The sequence below is a fragment of the Prionailurus viverrinus genome, chromosome B4 (genome assembly GCF_022837055.1).
Source record: "Prionailurus viverrinus isolate Anna chromosome B4, UM_Priviv_1.0, whole genome shotgun sequence".
NCBI classification, from domain to species: Eukaryota; Metazoa; Chordata; class Mammalia; order Carnivora; family Felidae; genus Prionailurus; species Prionailurus viverrinus.
Genome location: NC_062567.1, coordinates 45,270,472 through 45,284,589, shown reverse-complemented (window position 1 = coordinate 45,284,589; position 14,118 = coordinate 45,270,472). Strand labels below are relative to the sequence as shown.

Genomic DNA, 14,118 nt, shown 5'->3' with positions numbered 1-14,118 from the left:
AACTGTAGACAAGGAGATACGGAGTCAGGGCTGAATAATGAATACAGTAAATTCCCTTCATTGGGCTAGCACTTCTGGGGGAGATTGAGGACCAATCCTTTGGCCCCCTCTGCTTTGCAGAGTCCACTGAGAGCATCTTGTTTCAGTTTACTCAAAGGCAGCCTTCTGTGGATGAATGGCAGCCTGATCTCTTTCTAATCTGGCTTTTTTATTTTATTTTATTTTATTATTTTATTTTATTTTATTTCATTTTATTATTTTATATTTATTGCTATTGAGTTTTAGGAGTTCTTTATGTATTTTGGATAGCAACCTCTTATCAGACAATATGGTTTGCAAGCATTTTCTCCCATTCTATAAGTTGCCTCTTCCCTCTGTTGTTTCCTTACCTATGCAAAAGCATTTTAGTTTGATACAATCCCACTTATGTATTTTTGCTTTTGTTGCCTGTGCTTCTGGTGTCACATCCAAACAATCATTTTCTAGACCAATTCAAAGATTTTTTTCCCCTATGTTTTCGTCTAGTAGATTTACAATTTCAGGTCTTACATTTAAGTCTTTAATCCACTTTGAGTTTATTTTTGGAGATAACATGAGGTAAGGTTCCAATTTCATTCTTTATGGGTAGGAATCCAGTTTCCCAACACCACTTACTGAAGACACATCCTTTCCCCATTGTATGTTCTTGGCACCCTCGTCAATGATCAATTGATGGCAGTTGCATGAATTTATTTCCCGGTTGTCTATTGGGTTCCATTGGTCTATAAAGATAGTTTTATGCCAGTACCACACTGTTTTGATTACTATAGCTTTGTAATATATTTTTAATTCAGGAAGTATGATGTCTCCAACTGTGTTCTTTCTCAAGAGTGCTTTAGCTATTTACTCTTATGTTGTTTCATATGAGTTTTAAGATTGCTTTTCTATTTCTTTGAAGAATGCCATTGAGATTTTGATAGGGATTACATTGAATCTGTAGATAATTTGGGTAGTATGGACATTTTAACAATATTAATTCTTTCAATTCATGAACATGGGATGTCTTTCCATTTATGTGTGTCTCTGTAATTTCCTTCGTCAATGTTTTATAATTTCAGTGTACAAATTGTTCACCTCTTTGTTTATGTTTATTCCTAAGTATTTCATTATTTTAGTTGCTATTATGAATGGGGTTGTTTCTTAATTTTCTTTTCAGATAATTTCTTATTTGTGTATAAAAATGCAACTTATTTTTGTATGTTGATTTTGTATTCTGCAACTTTACTGAGTTAATTTCTTGGTTCTGATGTTTGGTTTATTTTTTTAGTCTTTAGGGTTTTCTAGAAATATGATCAGGTCTTCTACAAACAAAGATCATTTTACTTCCTCCTTTCTAATTTGGATGTTGTGCATTAATAGTGTATATATATTGATCTTTATCCCCTGGTTCCTGACACAGAGCTCCAAAATACTTTGAATTTCCTGGGTGATAAGAGTGGCTTTTGTTCTAATGAAACAATTCTTTGTGGGCTCCTGAACAGTTTCAGGATGGGGGCTGATACCAAACAGACCAAGCAAAACCATGATTAGAAGCTTGGAACTTTTTTTCCCAATCCCCATCTTCTGGGAAGGGGAGAGGGACTGGAAATTGAGTTAATGAACTTGCGATGAAACCTCCATAAAAATCCCCAAAGTATAGGGTTAGGAGAGTGTCTGTGTTGGTAAACACATCTATTTGTGAATTAGGTGGTGCAACCCAACTCCATGGGGACAGAAGCTCTTGCACTGAGGACACTTTCAGACCTCTCCTATGTATCCCTTCATCTGGCTGTTCATCTGTATCCTTTGTCATATTCTTTATTATATAATAAATCAGTAAATGTGAGTGTTTCCCTGGGTACTGTGAGTCATTCTAGCAAATTATCAAACCGAAGGAAAGGGTTATGAGAACCCCAATTTATAGCTAGTTGGCCAGGATTACAGGTGACAACATGGGACTTATGATTGGTATATGAAGTTGGGGCAGCAGTCTTGTGGGGTTGAGCTTTTAACCTGTGGAATCTGATGCTCTCTCCAGATAGACAGTGCCAGAATTGAGTTAAATTATGGGGCACCTATCTGATATCAGAGAATTGCTTGATGTATGGAAAACTCACAGATCTGGTGTCAGATGAAGTGAAGTATGGGAGTACTCTGCAAGTAAAGGAGAAATACAAGGGAGTTTTTCTTTTACAGATGCCTTTTCTTTCCTTTTCTTGCCTAATTGCTCTTTGTAGGACTTCCACTGCTATTCTGAAAAAAAGTGGCAAGAGTGGGCATTCTTGCCTTGTATCTTCAAGGGAAAGCTTTCAGGTTTTCCCTATTGAATATGTTAGCTGTGGGATTTTCATAGATGGTCTTTATTGTGTTGAGGTAGGCTTCCTTTTCCCTGTTTTATTGAGAATTTTAGTCATGAATCAGTGTACTTTGTCAAATGCTTTTCCTACATCTATTGAGATGATCATATTTTTTTCCTTTCATTTGGTAATGTGGTATATCACATTGATTTGAATATATTGAACTATCCTTGCATCTCAGAGATAAATTCCATTTGATCATGGGGTATGATCCTTTTATGATATTGAACTCAGTTTGCTTATTTTATTAAGGATTTTTCACCTCTGTTCATCAGGAATATTGGCCAATAATTTTCTTTTTTGATCTCTTTACCTGGTTTTGGTATCAGGATGATGCTAAACTCATAAAATGAGTTTGGAAGTGTTCCCTCATTTTCTGTTTTTTGAAGGAGTTTAAAAAGGATTGGTATTAATTCTTCTTTGAATACTTGGTGGAATTTACCCATGAAGATACCTGGTCCTGGACTTCTTTGTTGGGGTTTTCAATTGCTGATTCAATCTCTTTATGTGTTATTTCTTTCAGGCTTTTAATTTTTTTCTTCATTCAGTTTTGGAAAGTTGTATGTTTCTATGAATGTATGCAATTCTTCTAGGTTACCCAACTTGTTCATGTATAATTGTGTATAATTGTCCCTTTTGATCTTTGTTATTTCTGAGATATCCTTTGTAATGCCCACTCTTTCACTTCTTATTTTATTTATATGGGTCTTTTCTCTTGTTTCCTTAGCTAAGAGGGTTTGTCAATTTTATCTTTTCAAAAAACCAATTATTGGTTTTATTGATTTTTTTTAACTTCCTATTTGACTTATTTCTCCTCTAATCTTTAATACTTTGTTCTGTCTGCAAAATTTGGTTCCGTTTGTTCTTCTCTTCTAGTTTCTTGATGTATAGAATGAGACTGTTGATTTGAGATCTTTTTTAATGTAGATATTCATTGCTATAAATTTCCCCTTTAACAATGCTTCTGCCCCATCCCTAAAGTTTTGGTATAGGTTTCATTTTTGTTTGTTTGTTTCAAAATACTTTTTAAGTTCTTTTATCATTTCCACTTTTACCCAAGAGTTATTTAAAAATGTGTTGTTTCATTTCCACATATTCATTAATTTTCTGTTATTTATTTATTTATTTATTTATTTATTTATTTATGAATGCATGTATGTATGCATTTATTTTGCTGTTATTGATGTCTAGTTTTATTCCGCTGTGGTCAGAAAAAATTCTTGGAATAGTTTTAATCTTCTTAAAATTGTTAAGACTTATTTTGTGATGTAACATGTGATATATCCTGAAAAATGAACCTTGTGCACTTTAGAAGCATATGGACTTTTCTGCTATTGGATGCAAAGTTCTGTGTATGTCTGTTAAATCCACTTGTTCTGTAGTATTGTTCAAATCAGCTGCTTTTTAAATTGATTTTTTTTGTCTGGACATTTTGTCCATTATTGTAAGTGGAGTGTTGAAGTCCCCAACTGTTTCTGTATTGTTGTCAATTTGGCAGTTGTTGTCAATTTCTTCCTTCAGATGTATTGGTATTTGCTTTATATATGTAAGTGCTCTCATGTTGGTGCATATATATTTATAATTGTTATATTTTCCTGTTGAATTGATCCTTGTATGTTATATGATGTCCTTCTTTGTATATTTTGTTTGATGTAAGTATAGCCCCCTTCTTTCTCTTGGTTACCATTTGCATGGGATATCTTTTCCCATTTCTTCACGTTCAGCCTGTGTCTTTAAATCTAAAGCACATCTCTTGTACATAGTGTGTTAATAAGTGTTTTGGGTTTTGTTTTGTTTTTTTATCTGTTTAGCCAGCCACTCTATGCTTTTGATTGGTGAGTTTAGTGCATTTACACTTAAAGTAATTACTGATATGAGAGGATTTGCTATTGCCATTTTGTTCTTTGTTTTCTGTTGATTTGCTCCTGTTTTGCACCTCTCTTCCTCTCTTTTTTTCTTCTTTGCTAGTTGATGCTTTTTTTGGTAGTGATTTGCTTTTATTTTTCCCTCTCTTTCTTGATTTATTTTAATTTTATTTGGATACAAAAACTTTATACTTTTATTCTCCTCTCCCTACATTTTATGTTCTTATAGTCAGAGTGCTTCTTTTTATGTCATGTACTCATTAAAAACAGGTAATTCTGGGGGTGCCTGGGCGGCTCAGTTGGTTAAGCGTCTAACTTCGGCTTAGGTCATGATCTTGCGATTTGTGGGTTTGTTACCCGAGTAGGACTCTGTGCTGACTGCTCAGAGCCTGGAGCCTGCTTGAGATTATGCGTCTCCCTCTTTTTCTGTCCCTCCCCTCCCATGCTCTGTCTCTCTCTCTCTCTCAAAAATAAGTAAACATTTAAAAAAAATTTTTAAAGCAGGTAATTCTGTCAGCTGAGGTCAGTGTTGGTGAAGACTGTAAGCACCCTTGGCACCAAAACTGCAGGTGTATGTGGCAGCGGCAGGATCTGCCGCAGTCCTTGATGGCAAGGGCTGCTAGCCTCCTCCTGCTCTCCTTCTACCCCACAGGGGAAGTCCTGGCCGACAAGATCCCTTTTGGTCTGGGCTCCAGGCACTGAGGCACTGGAGCAGGGTGGTGCAGTGTCTCCAGTCCAAGAAGGGTGCACCAGCGTCTCCTTCTCAAAGAAAGCACATCAGCACATACCCGAGGCAACTCTGTCAGCTGGAGTCAGTGTTGGCAAAGACTATAGAGATCCTCAGTGGCAAAAACTGCAGGGGTAAGGGTCCTCTTGCCCTCCTTGCCCCACAGTGGGAGGTCATGGCCAATGGGGATCCCTGTTGGTGTGGCGCAGTGCCAGACCGAGGGATGGAATGACACACATAAAATGCTTATGTTTTCCTGTGGGGCCATCTTGGTTTTTGTGCTCCACTGGGTCGCTGCGTCTTCTTCATTGTACTCCAAAGCTCTCCCAGAGCTATTTTCATCAGTGGGCAGTTGTTAATTTGTTGTTTTCCAGGAAGGATGAAAGCTGGGGCCCCTAGCCCTCCATCTTGTTGATGTCACTCGCTTTAAGTTTAAAACAGAAATTTTGCCTGAAGTGGTCATCAAGCCAATGATGTAAATAATGACATTATTTGGTTAATCATACTATATCTCTATTTCCAAATCTCCATTTAGATCCAGGTCCTCTTCCCCCAAATCCTGGCTATTCCCACACCTACACAGTCTCCTAAAATCAACATGTCCAAAAACAGAAGTCATGATCTTCTTCATTAACCCTGCTGCTCTTCCAGAATTCTAGAGTTTAGTAAACAGCTTTCCCATCTACCCAACTGAGCATCTCAGGGGTCACCCTTGACTTCTGCCACTCTCTAATGCCCCAAATCCAATAAAATGTCAAGTCTCATCTATTTTACCTCTTAGATACCTCTTGAACCCACATATCCACTGCCACTGCCCTCATCTGGGTCTCCTTTACCTCTCATTCGGACCACAGAAATACTCTCCTAATTTGCTACGTGTCCCCACTCTCTCTGAGTCATTCGTTCCACGGCAGCTTAAGTAGTCTTTACAAAATTCATCTGATCATGTTCCTTTCTTGACCATTAGTGTGAAGTTCCAAATCCTGATGGCATATAGGAAACCCCATGGCCTACCCCTGTCTACTCCATTGTCAACCTTTGACAACCTCCATTGCCACTAGATGCCTAGCTCTCTCCACTCCAACCATGCTGTGTCTCTTTCAGTTCCACAAACATTCATGTCACTTCCCACCCCTGGGCCTTTACAAAAGCTGTTCCCCTGCCTCCCACACTCCTTCTCTTCTCTTTCCATTCAGCTAACTTCAGTTCATCCTTCTGGGAAGCTCAAAGACACTTTCTCAGGGAAGCTTCCTCAACTTTCTAGAATAGGTCATATTAATCTGCCATGTGCCACACAGCACTCTACTTTTTTCCATGGTTGAGTTTATTCATAATTTTTTTTTCAAGTTTTTTTATTTTAGTGAGAGAGCCCATGAGCCTGGCAGAGGGGCAGAGGGAGAGAGAGAATCCTAAGTGGGCTCCACACCTAATGCAAAGCCCCATGTGAGGCTCAATCCCATGATCCTGGGATCATGACCTGAGCTGAAATCAAGAGTCAGACATCACAATTATTTATTTAATGTGTGTCTTCATCACCAGAATGCATGTTCCATGAGGACACTAATATATTCACACCACTTATAGCTGTATACCTAGTGCTTTGCTAATGCCTAGCACCCTGTCAAGTCTCAACAAATAGTTGCTGACTGGGTGATTGAAACAGTTCTTCTAGTTGAGGATTCAGTTCCAGTGTGCAGCTATAACCTAAACACCACATAGTCCACTATATCTGTGCTTTCCTTAAGCCCTTTGACCCTTATTTTTCATTTTACAAATCTTTTTATGTATATACTATACTTCCCTCTTCCCCTTTTTCCTCTTCCCAGTGATGTGTCACAAATTGATGTATTTTTATTGGGTGAGGCCCAGGTAATCTCCCTGTTTATAACTCTGGCCTTTCTGTGAGCAAACACACAAAGTGAACTTTGGTTTATCTCCTACCATAATGTAGCTGCTAACTGCTGGCAGGCAGGCTGTGTCCCATGGGCCACGTGACCAGTGGGGCATGATCAGAAAGGAGCGTGGGGAAGAGTGGACTGAGGGACCCAGCTAGAGGCTGTCTAGCCGGAGTTCCTGCCTCCCTCAAAGTGCAGAGTAAAACAAGCAAGCACAAGGAGTATGGTTCTGAGGTAAGCAAGGTCATGAAGATGACACTGCTGGGCTTAGTTTTGTGGTCACTGCTCCTCCATCCAGGGCTGATGTTCTGGACCTCCCAGATCAGTCAGAACTGCAACAATGGCAGCTATGAGATCAGCGTCCTGATGATGAACAACTCGGCCTTCCCAGAGACCTTGGATACCTTGAAAGAAGCGGTGAATGAGGGAGTGCAAATAGTGAGACAGCGTCTGCTCAATGCTGGTAAGAATATGGTCACAGGATCCACCTCCTCCCTGTTACCCCTCTGGGGTCAAAGGGTCGCTTGCATTCTTTGCCTAATCACCCACTCTCCTCTACGGGCTTGTCAGACAACCCCTTTCCATTTCAAGGCAGTAGGTCCTCAGAGAGAAGGATTTAAGTCCTACTGCGTTATGCTCCGTCATAATTCACCCTGCTCTTGGAATGACCCCAGTCCAGAGAATGCCAGATGTTCACAGCAGTGAAATGCCCCAGATGCAACTGGATTGATGGCTCCGTTTCAGGGAGGCATCATGTTCCTTTCTGTAACTCTTCAGAGGCAATATTTGATCTGGACCTGAGAGTTCACAGGGTTACCGGTCAAGAACATGAATTAAGAGAGTTAAATTCAGACAGATGCTGCATCTATTTCTGGGATTTTTAATCCATCTGTTCACTCTTGACATCTCGGCTGGCTATTACATAAGACATAGTCCAGGAAATTTGCAGCCAAATTCAGTGTTACGGTTCTTCATTGTATCTATTAATTATTAAAATAAACTTTATAACATTAGATAAAATATGTAGAATAAAGAGAAAAAATCACCCCTGATCATTTTCAGCCACCTGGATATCTCCAGTGTCTTTCATATGCTCTCAGTTTCTTGTTTTTAAGAACACGATTAGGATCACTATAGTGTACAAACAATTTTCTAGGGGTGCTTGGATGGCTCAGGTGGTTAAGCTTCCAACTCCTGGTTTCAGCTCAGATCATGATCTCACAGTTCATGCCCACATCAGGCTCCATGCTGGGAGCCTGCTTGAGATTCTCTCTCTCCCTCTCTCTTGGCCCCTCCCCCACTCATGCTCTCTAAATAAATAAATAAACTTTAAAAAAAAGATAAACCAAAACTAAAAAAATTATTAAAAAAAAGAAGAAACAATTTTCTATCCCAATTTTACTTCACATTATTCTGCAAATGACTTTCCTATAACTGCATAATCTTTATGTGATGTGAGTGGATATGTAATATTCTTTGGAGTAGATATCCTCCCACATCATCCAGTTATTCCCTACTGTTTGATTTCCCATTGTTTTTAATTTCTCGTGGTTACTTAAAAATACTACAATAAGCATTTTCAAATATATAGTTTTTTCCATTCTTTGAGGCTAGATTGCCAAAAGTATAATTACTGAGTCAAGGACTATTTCATACGTCTTAATGTTTACATATGGTTCTAAAGAGGGTATGTCTTGTTTTTCTCCATGTAAAATTCTGTGCTAATAAGCTCTTTTCTAGTGCCCAAGCTGCGCCGGTTCATTAGGCTCATGCTCTCCTCCCCATGTGGCTGACACAAGGTATATATATGTTTGGTACCTCTGCCAAAGGCTGCACAACTGTGTATGGACGTTATTTAAGCCTCATGCTGTACCTTTCTGTTCCTAGACTGGATGTGTGTGTTTCAAGAAGTTGTCACAGATAAAATTCATATGACCATGAAAAATATAGTAAAATTCTTTGGTCATATAGCAAGAGGTATCATGTATCACATATCTGTGATACCTTTTTGCTGTGCAGTATACATTTCTTCAATCTTGTCTGAGACCAGTTCAGATGTAACTAGCTAGATCTGAACTAGAGCTGTAATGGAACTAGAAGGATTTAATAAAATCCCCTTATTTACCAAGACTGTGGCATCGTGGAAAGAAAATTTGATTTGAATTCTGGGGACCTGTATTGGAGTCCTGGCCCCAGAGCTTTCTCTTTTTGTGACCCTGGGTGAGCCTTTTCCCTTAGTCTCTCTGAGCCTTGGCTTCCTTGTTTATTGAGTACCCATCATGTCCTAGGTAAGATATATAGCGTCCTTCGTCACCACAGCTCTGTAAGATTGGCATTATTGGCACGGTTTCACAGTAGAAGCTTCATAACTTTGCTGAAGTCATACAGGCTGTCTATTTGATACGAAATTCCAACCCCTATCTGTCTGGTTCCAGCTGTCTGGACACTGTATAATCTTTACCCACCATGAACTAACTTTCTCATTAAAATGAGCCAGTGAAACACGATGGTGAGAAGCAGAGATTTGGAACCAGACAGCTCTTTGTTCATATTCCAGCTTTGTGTCCAACCATTTATCATCAGTGACCTGGAGCAAATTACTTAAGTTTTCTGAGCCTCAATCCCCTTAGCTATAAAATCACAATAGATAGTAGTTACCTTGTGTGGATATGGTATGAATTAAATGAGGAAATTCATATAAAGTACCCAATACACAGACTGAAACATAATTAGGAATTCAATAAGTAGCGGTGGTTTTATTGTCATCCCTGTTGTTGTTTTTGTTGAGGATGTTAAAGTTGTGTTATTACTGTGCTGTTGCCACTGTTACCTGAACAAGTTACCAGGATATAAAATAAAGAGTGTAGTATAGTGGTAAGATTTTGATCTCTGGACTCATATAACCTGAATTTGAATTCCTGATCCACCTATCACTAGTTTAATTATAAACACTTTATCAAGTGAGTTATTTATTCTAAGTTCTACTCATCTCATTTATAAAATAGATTCATGGAGCGCCTGGGTGGCTCAGTTGGTTGAGAGTCCAGTTCTTGATTTCGGTTCAGGTCAGGATCCCAGGGTTGTGGTATCGAGCCCTGCATCTGGCTCTTGGCTGAGTGTGGAGCCTGCTTAAGACTCTCTCTCTCTCTCTCTCTCTCTCTCTCTCTCTCTCTCTCTCTGTGCCCTTCTCCCTTGCTTGTGTGCACTCACTCTCTCTAAAATAAAAACCATATATATTATATGTATAATATATATACTCATATATAATAGAGTCATGAGTGGATGAGTGGTGAGGTGGCTGAATAGATTAAATGAGTGGACAATTTTGAGGGGGATGAAAGAATAAACAGTGATGCCCAGAGTTTTGTATTTAATGATGCATTTTGTTAGATGGATGTTCATGCATGAGAAACTCAAGAAGTACAGGTTGTGATGGAAAGATAGGTTCATGTTCTAAACATACTGAGCATTATTATTTGAGGGAAATTCTAAGACATATACTTAAGGACTAAACTGAAGAAAATTAAGAGTTCAAATGTTGTGGGTGATGTCCAAATGTAAGAAAACAATACTTTTTCCTAGTATTTAGGAAACGTCTGTGAGTTTTGAAGAATACATGGGATTTGATAGACAACATGCAAAAGAGACTCCTTCTGCCTTAGGACATCACCTTCTCAAGGATGTATGTTTCCTGGCTAGGCACACCCAGTTCATACCCTCCAAATGATCTCATGTGCTAAGGGGGCTGCTTTCCTAGGCTCCAGCACCTAGATTCAGATTCCCTTTGGTCCAATTCCTTCCTCATAGCCCTAGGTAGAAGGCAAAGGGTTCTGAGATTACTCTGTGTGCCTTGGCATTCCATCCATCTTCCCAGCCCTGAGATATCATGCTGGGGTGGAGGTGCAGGCAGGAGAAAGATGAGAAACCGCACTTGGGTTTGGGAATTGTTAAGTTTAAAAGTTAAGCTTCAATATGAAGTCACTATGTTGTCTGAAAATTTTTCAGTATTTTCTTGAGAAATCACTTGGGATTTGGGGAGATAAAGGGGAAGAGATCCTCCTCTTCCTCTACCAAATTAAAAAAACAAAAGCAAACACAGTTTTCACTTAGCCATAAAATGTTGAGAGGCAGCAGCAAACTGTACAGCATGTTCTACGGAAGTGGCTCTCAAACTTTTTGATTTCAAGACCTCTTTATGCTCTTAAAAATAATTACGAGCTCTGTGGAGTTTTGTTTATATGGTTACACGTATCGACAGTTACTGTATTGGAAATTAAGGCTGAGAAGTGTTGTAAACAGTTGTTTATTGATTCACTTAAAATAATTAGAAACACTTTATCTGGTAACATAAAATAAAATTTCTTATTAAAGAAAGCCTGTATTTCTCAAACCAAAAAATAAAAATAGTGGGGAAAATGGTATTGATTTATATTTTTGTACATCTTTAATGTCAGGCTTAATAAAAAAATGGCTGGTTTCTCATATCTACTTCTACATTTAATCTGTTGCAATAATACATATTATGTAGCCTCTGGAAAACTCTACTATATGCTCGTAAGAGGAGAGTGGAAAAAACAAAGAAGGTCTTAATACGCTTATGAGAATAGCTTTGGCCTCCTGGCCCTCCTGCAGGTTATCTCTGGAGTCTATGGTCTACACTTTGCAAACTGCTATTCTATAGCATATCAAATTCTGGAATCAGACCGTCCTAGGTTCAAAACCTCAGCTGGGTCCCCCTAAGCAAGTTAATCTACCTCTCCAGACCTCCATTTTCTGATTTTTAAACTAGGAAGACAAAATATCAATTAACCTCATAGGATTCAGGGGAGGATTAAGGATTGAAATAATGCATGCCGAAAAACACAGCCTAATGCTGGGCATCTAATGACAGAGATCATCCAGTTCTGTTCTGCCAACCAATGGATGAGGAACCGGGGCCCCATAGATGAAGTCACTTGTCTGAGATCACACTCAATAGATGTGAATTTCCCTTCTCCTAGGTCCTGTGCAGGATTTATAATTGGGTTTTGCTGTGCCCATCCAGCATGGGCTGCCTGGACAGTAGGATTTTTAAGTGAGTCATCTTCAGTGCTCCTCATGGTGGCAAGAGGGAGCAGAGCCCTCACAGAGGTTGAGGAGGAGGAGCTAATGTATACATTAACAGCTGCAGGTGTGGTCGTCTTCCGAAAGCCCTGTTTTCATCATGTGACTGTGTACTAGACTGCACTTTACTCCCTGAGTCCTCTTGCTGCTTTCTAAGACAGGCTCAAGCCCTATTTTCTCCTGGTGCCCACATGCCCTCTCCTTTTCTTCTGGGTCCCCAACAGCCTCACTCATACTATTTTCCTGGTTTCATTGACCCCATATGCTCCCTACCGCTGTAAGAATTAAGTAACAAAAAGGGTGTAAAGTGTGCAGTATTACGACTGGCATATGGCTATACGCAAGTGTTAGTTGCTATTAAATCCCTCACTGGTCCCACCTCTTCTATTAATTTTCTTTGGTCTTATTACATTGACCTCTCCTACTTGGCAACTCTTATTTAGATCTCTTACTGAACAGTCTCAGGAAAGAGTTCTTGAGTTAACCCTCCTCCCACCCAAAAAAAAAAGACAAGAAGTAAAATGCTTCCTAGTCTTAGACACACCTCTGAGGTGGCTATAGACATGCAAAAAATATATGGAAACAAACGAAAATGAAAATACAACAATCCAAACGCTTTGGGACGCAGCGAAGGCAGTCCTGAGAGGAAAATACATTGCCATCCAGTCCTATCTCAAGAAACAAGAAAAATCCCAAATACAAACTCTAACAGCACACCTAAAGGAACTAGAGGCAGAACAGCAAAGGCAGCCTAAACCTAGCAGAAGAAGAGAAATAATAAAGGTCAGAGCAGAAATAAACAATATAGAAACTAAAAAAACTGTAGAGCAGATCAACGAAACCAAGAGTTGGTTTTTTGAAAAAATAAACAAAATTGACAAACCTCTAGCCAGGCTTCTCAAAAAGAAAAGGGAGATGACCCAAATAGATAAAATCATGAATGAAAATGGAATTATTACAACCAATCCCTCAGAGATACAAGCAATTATCAGGGAATACTATGAAAAATTATATGCCAACAAACTGGACAACCTGGAAGAAATGGACAAATTCCTGAACACCCACACGCTTCCAAAACTCAATCAGGAGGAAATAGAAAGCTTGAACAGACCCATAACCAGCGAAGAAATTGAATCGGTTATCAAAAATCTCCCAACAAATAAGAGTCCAGGACCAGATGGCTTCCCAGGGGAGTTCTACCAGACGTTTAAAGCAGAGATAATACCTATCCTTCTCAAGCTATTCCAAGAAATAGAAAGGGAAGGAAAACTTCCAGACTCATTCTATGAAGCCAGTATTACTTTGATTCCTAAACCAGACAGAGACCCAGTAAAAAAAGAGAACTACAGGCCAATATCCCTGATGAATATGGATGCAAAAATTCTCAATAAGATACTAGCAAATCGAATTCAACGGCATATAAAAAGAATTATTCACCATGATCAAGTGGGATTCATTCCTGGGATGCAGGGCTGGTTCAACATTCGCAAATCAATCAACGTGATACATCACATTAACAAAAAAAAAGAGAAGAACCATATGATCCTGTCAATCGATGCAGAAAAGGCCTTCGACAAAATCCAGCACCCTTTCTTAAGATACTTTCATTCTTTGAAAGAACAGGTCTCTGTCTTTAAAAACATTCTTATTTGGGGAGTGCTTGCTTGGGTGGCTCAGCCAGTTAAGCATCAGACTCTTAATTTCAGTTCAGGTCTTGATCTCTCCAGTTGAGCCCCGAATTGGGCTCCATGCTGAGTGTGGAGCCTGCTTGAGATTCCCTCTCTCCCTCTCTCTCTGCCCCTCCCCCACTTATTCCCTCTCTCTCTCTCTCTCTCTCAAAATAAATAAACATTTTTTTTTAAATAAACATTCTTATTTGGATGTTCAGAAGAACAATAACTTCTGTTGTTGACATGCTTTACTCTTTTAAAAGTATCAACATTATTACATTTGATAATTCTGGTTTTAATCCCATTTTACATTTGAGGGAACCAAGTTAGAGAAATTCGAATGGCTGGTGCAAGAACACTCAGAACGTCACTCCCTGCAACCGGAAGTATAACAAGCAGCTGAGGTTTCCAGACTTCCCGTATAAGGGCTTGGCACTATTAGGATGCCTCTCTTAGGAATCAAACGTTTCTGTGGAATATTTT

At 39.1% G+C, this 14,118-nt stretch overlaps 1 protein-coding gene across 2 annotated transcripts in view; it reads left to right on the top strand.

Annotated features, from left to right (window-relative positions):
- Window positions 1-14,118, top strand: part of GUCY2C (guanylate cyclase 2C) — a 96,617-nt gene that overhangs the window by 18,150 nt on the left and 64,349 nt on the right. The window contains exons 3-4 of one of the 2 annotated variants that reach the window (XM_047865939.1): window positions 4,893-5,101; window positions 7,161-7,325. In XM_047865939.1, the coding sequence (XP_047721895.1) occupies window positions 4,893-5,101; window positions 7,161-7,325 (374 nt within the window). Of the gene's footprint in view, window positions 1-4,892; window positions 5,102-7,108; window positions 7,326-14,118 lie in introns of those variants that run through there. The other variant, XM_047865940.1, reaches the window with a different exon arrangement.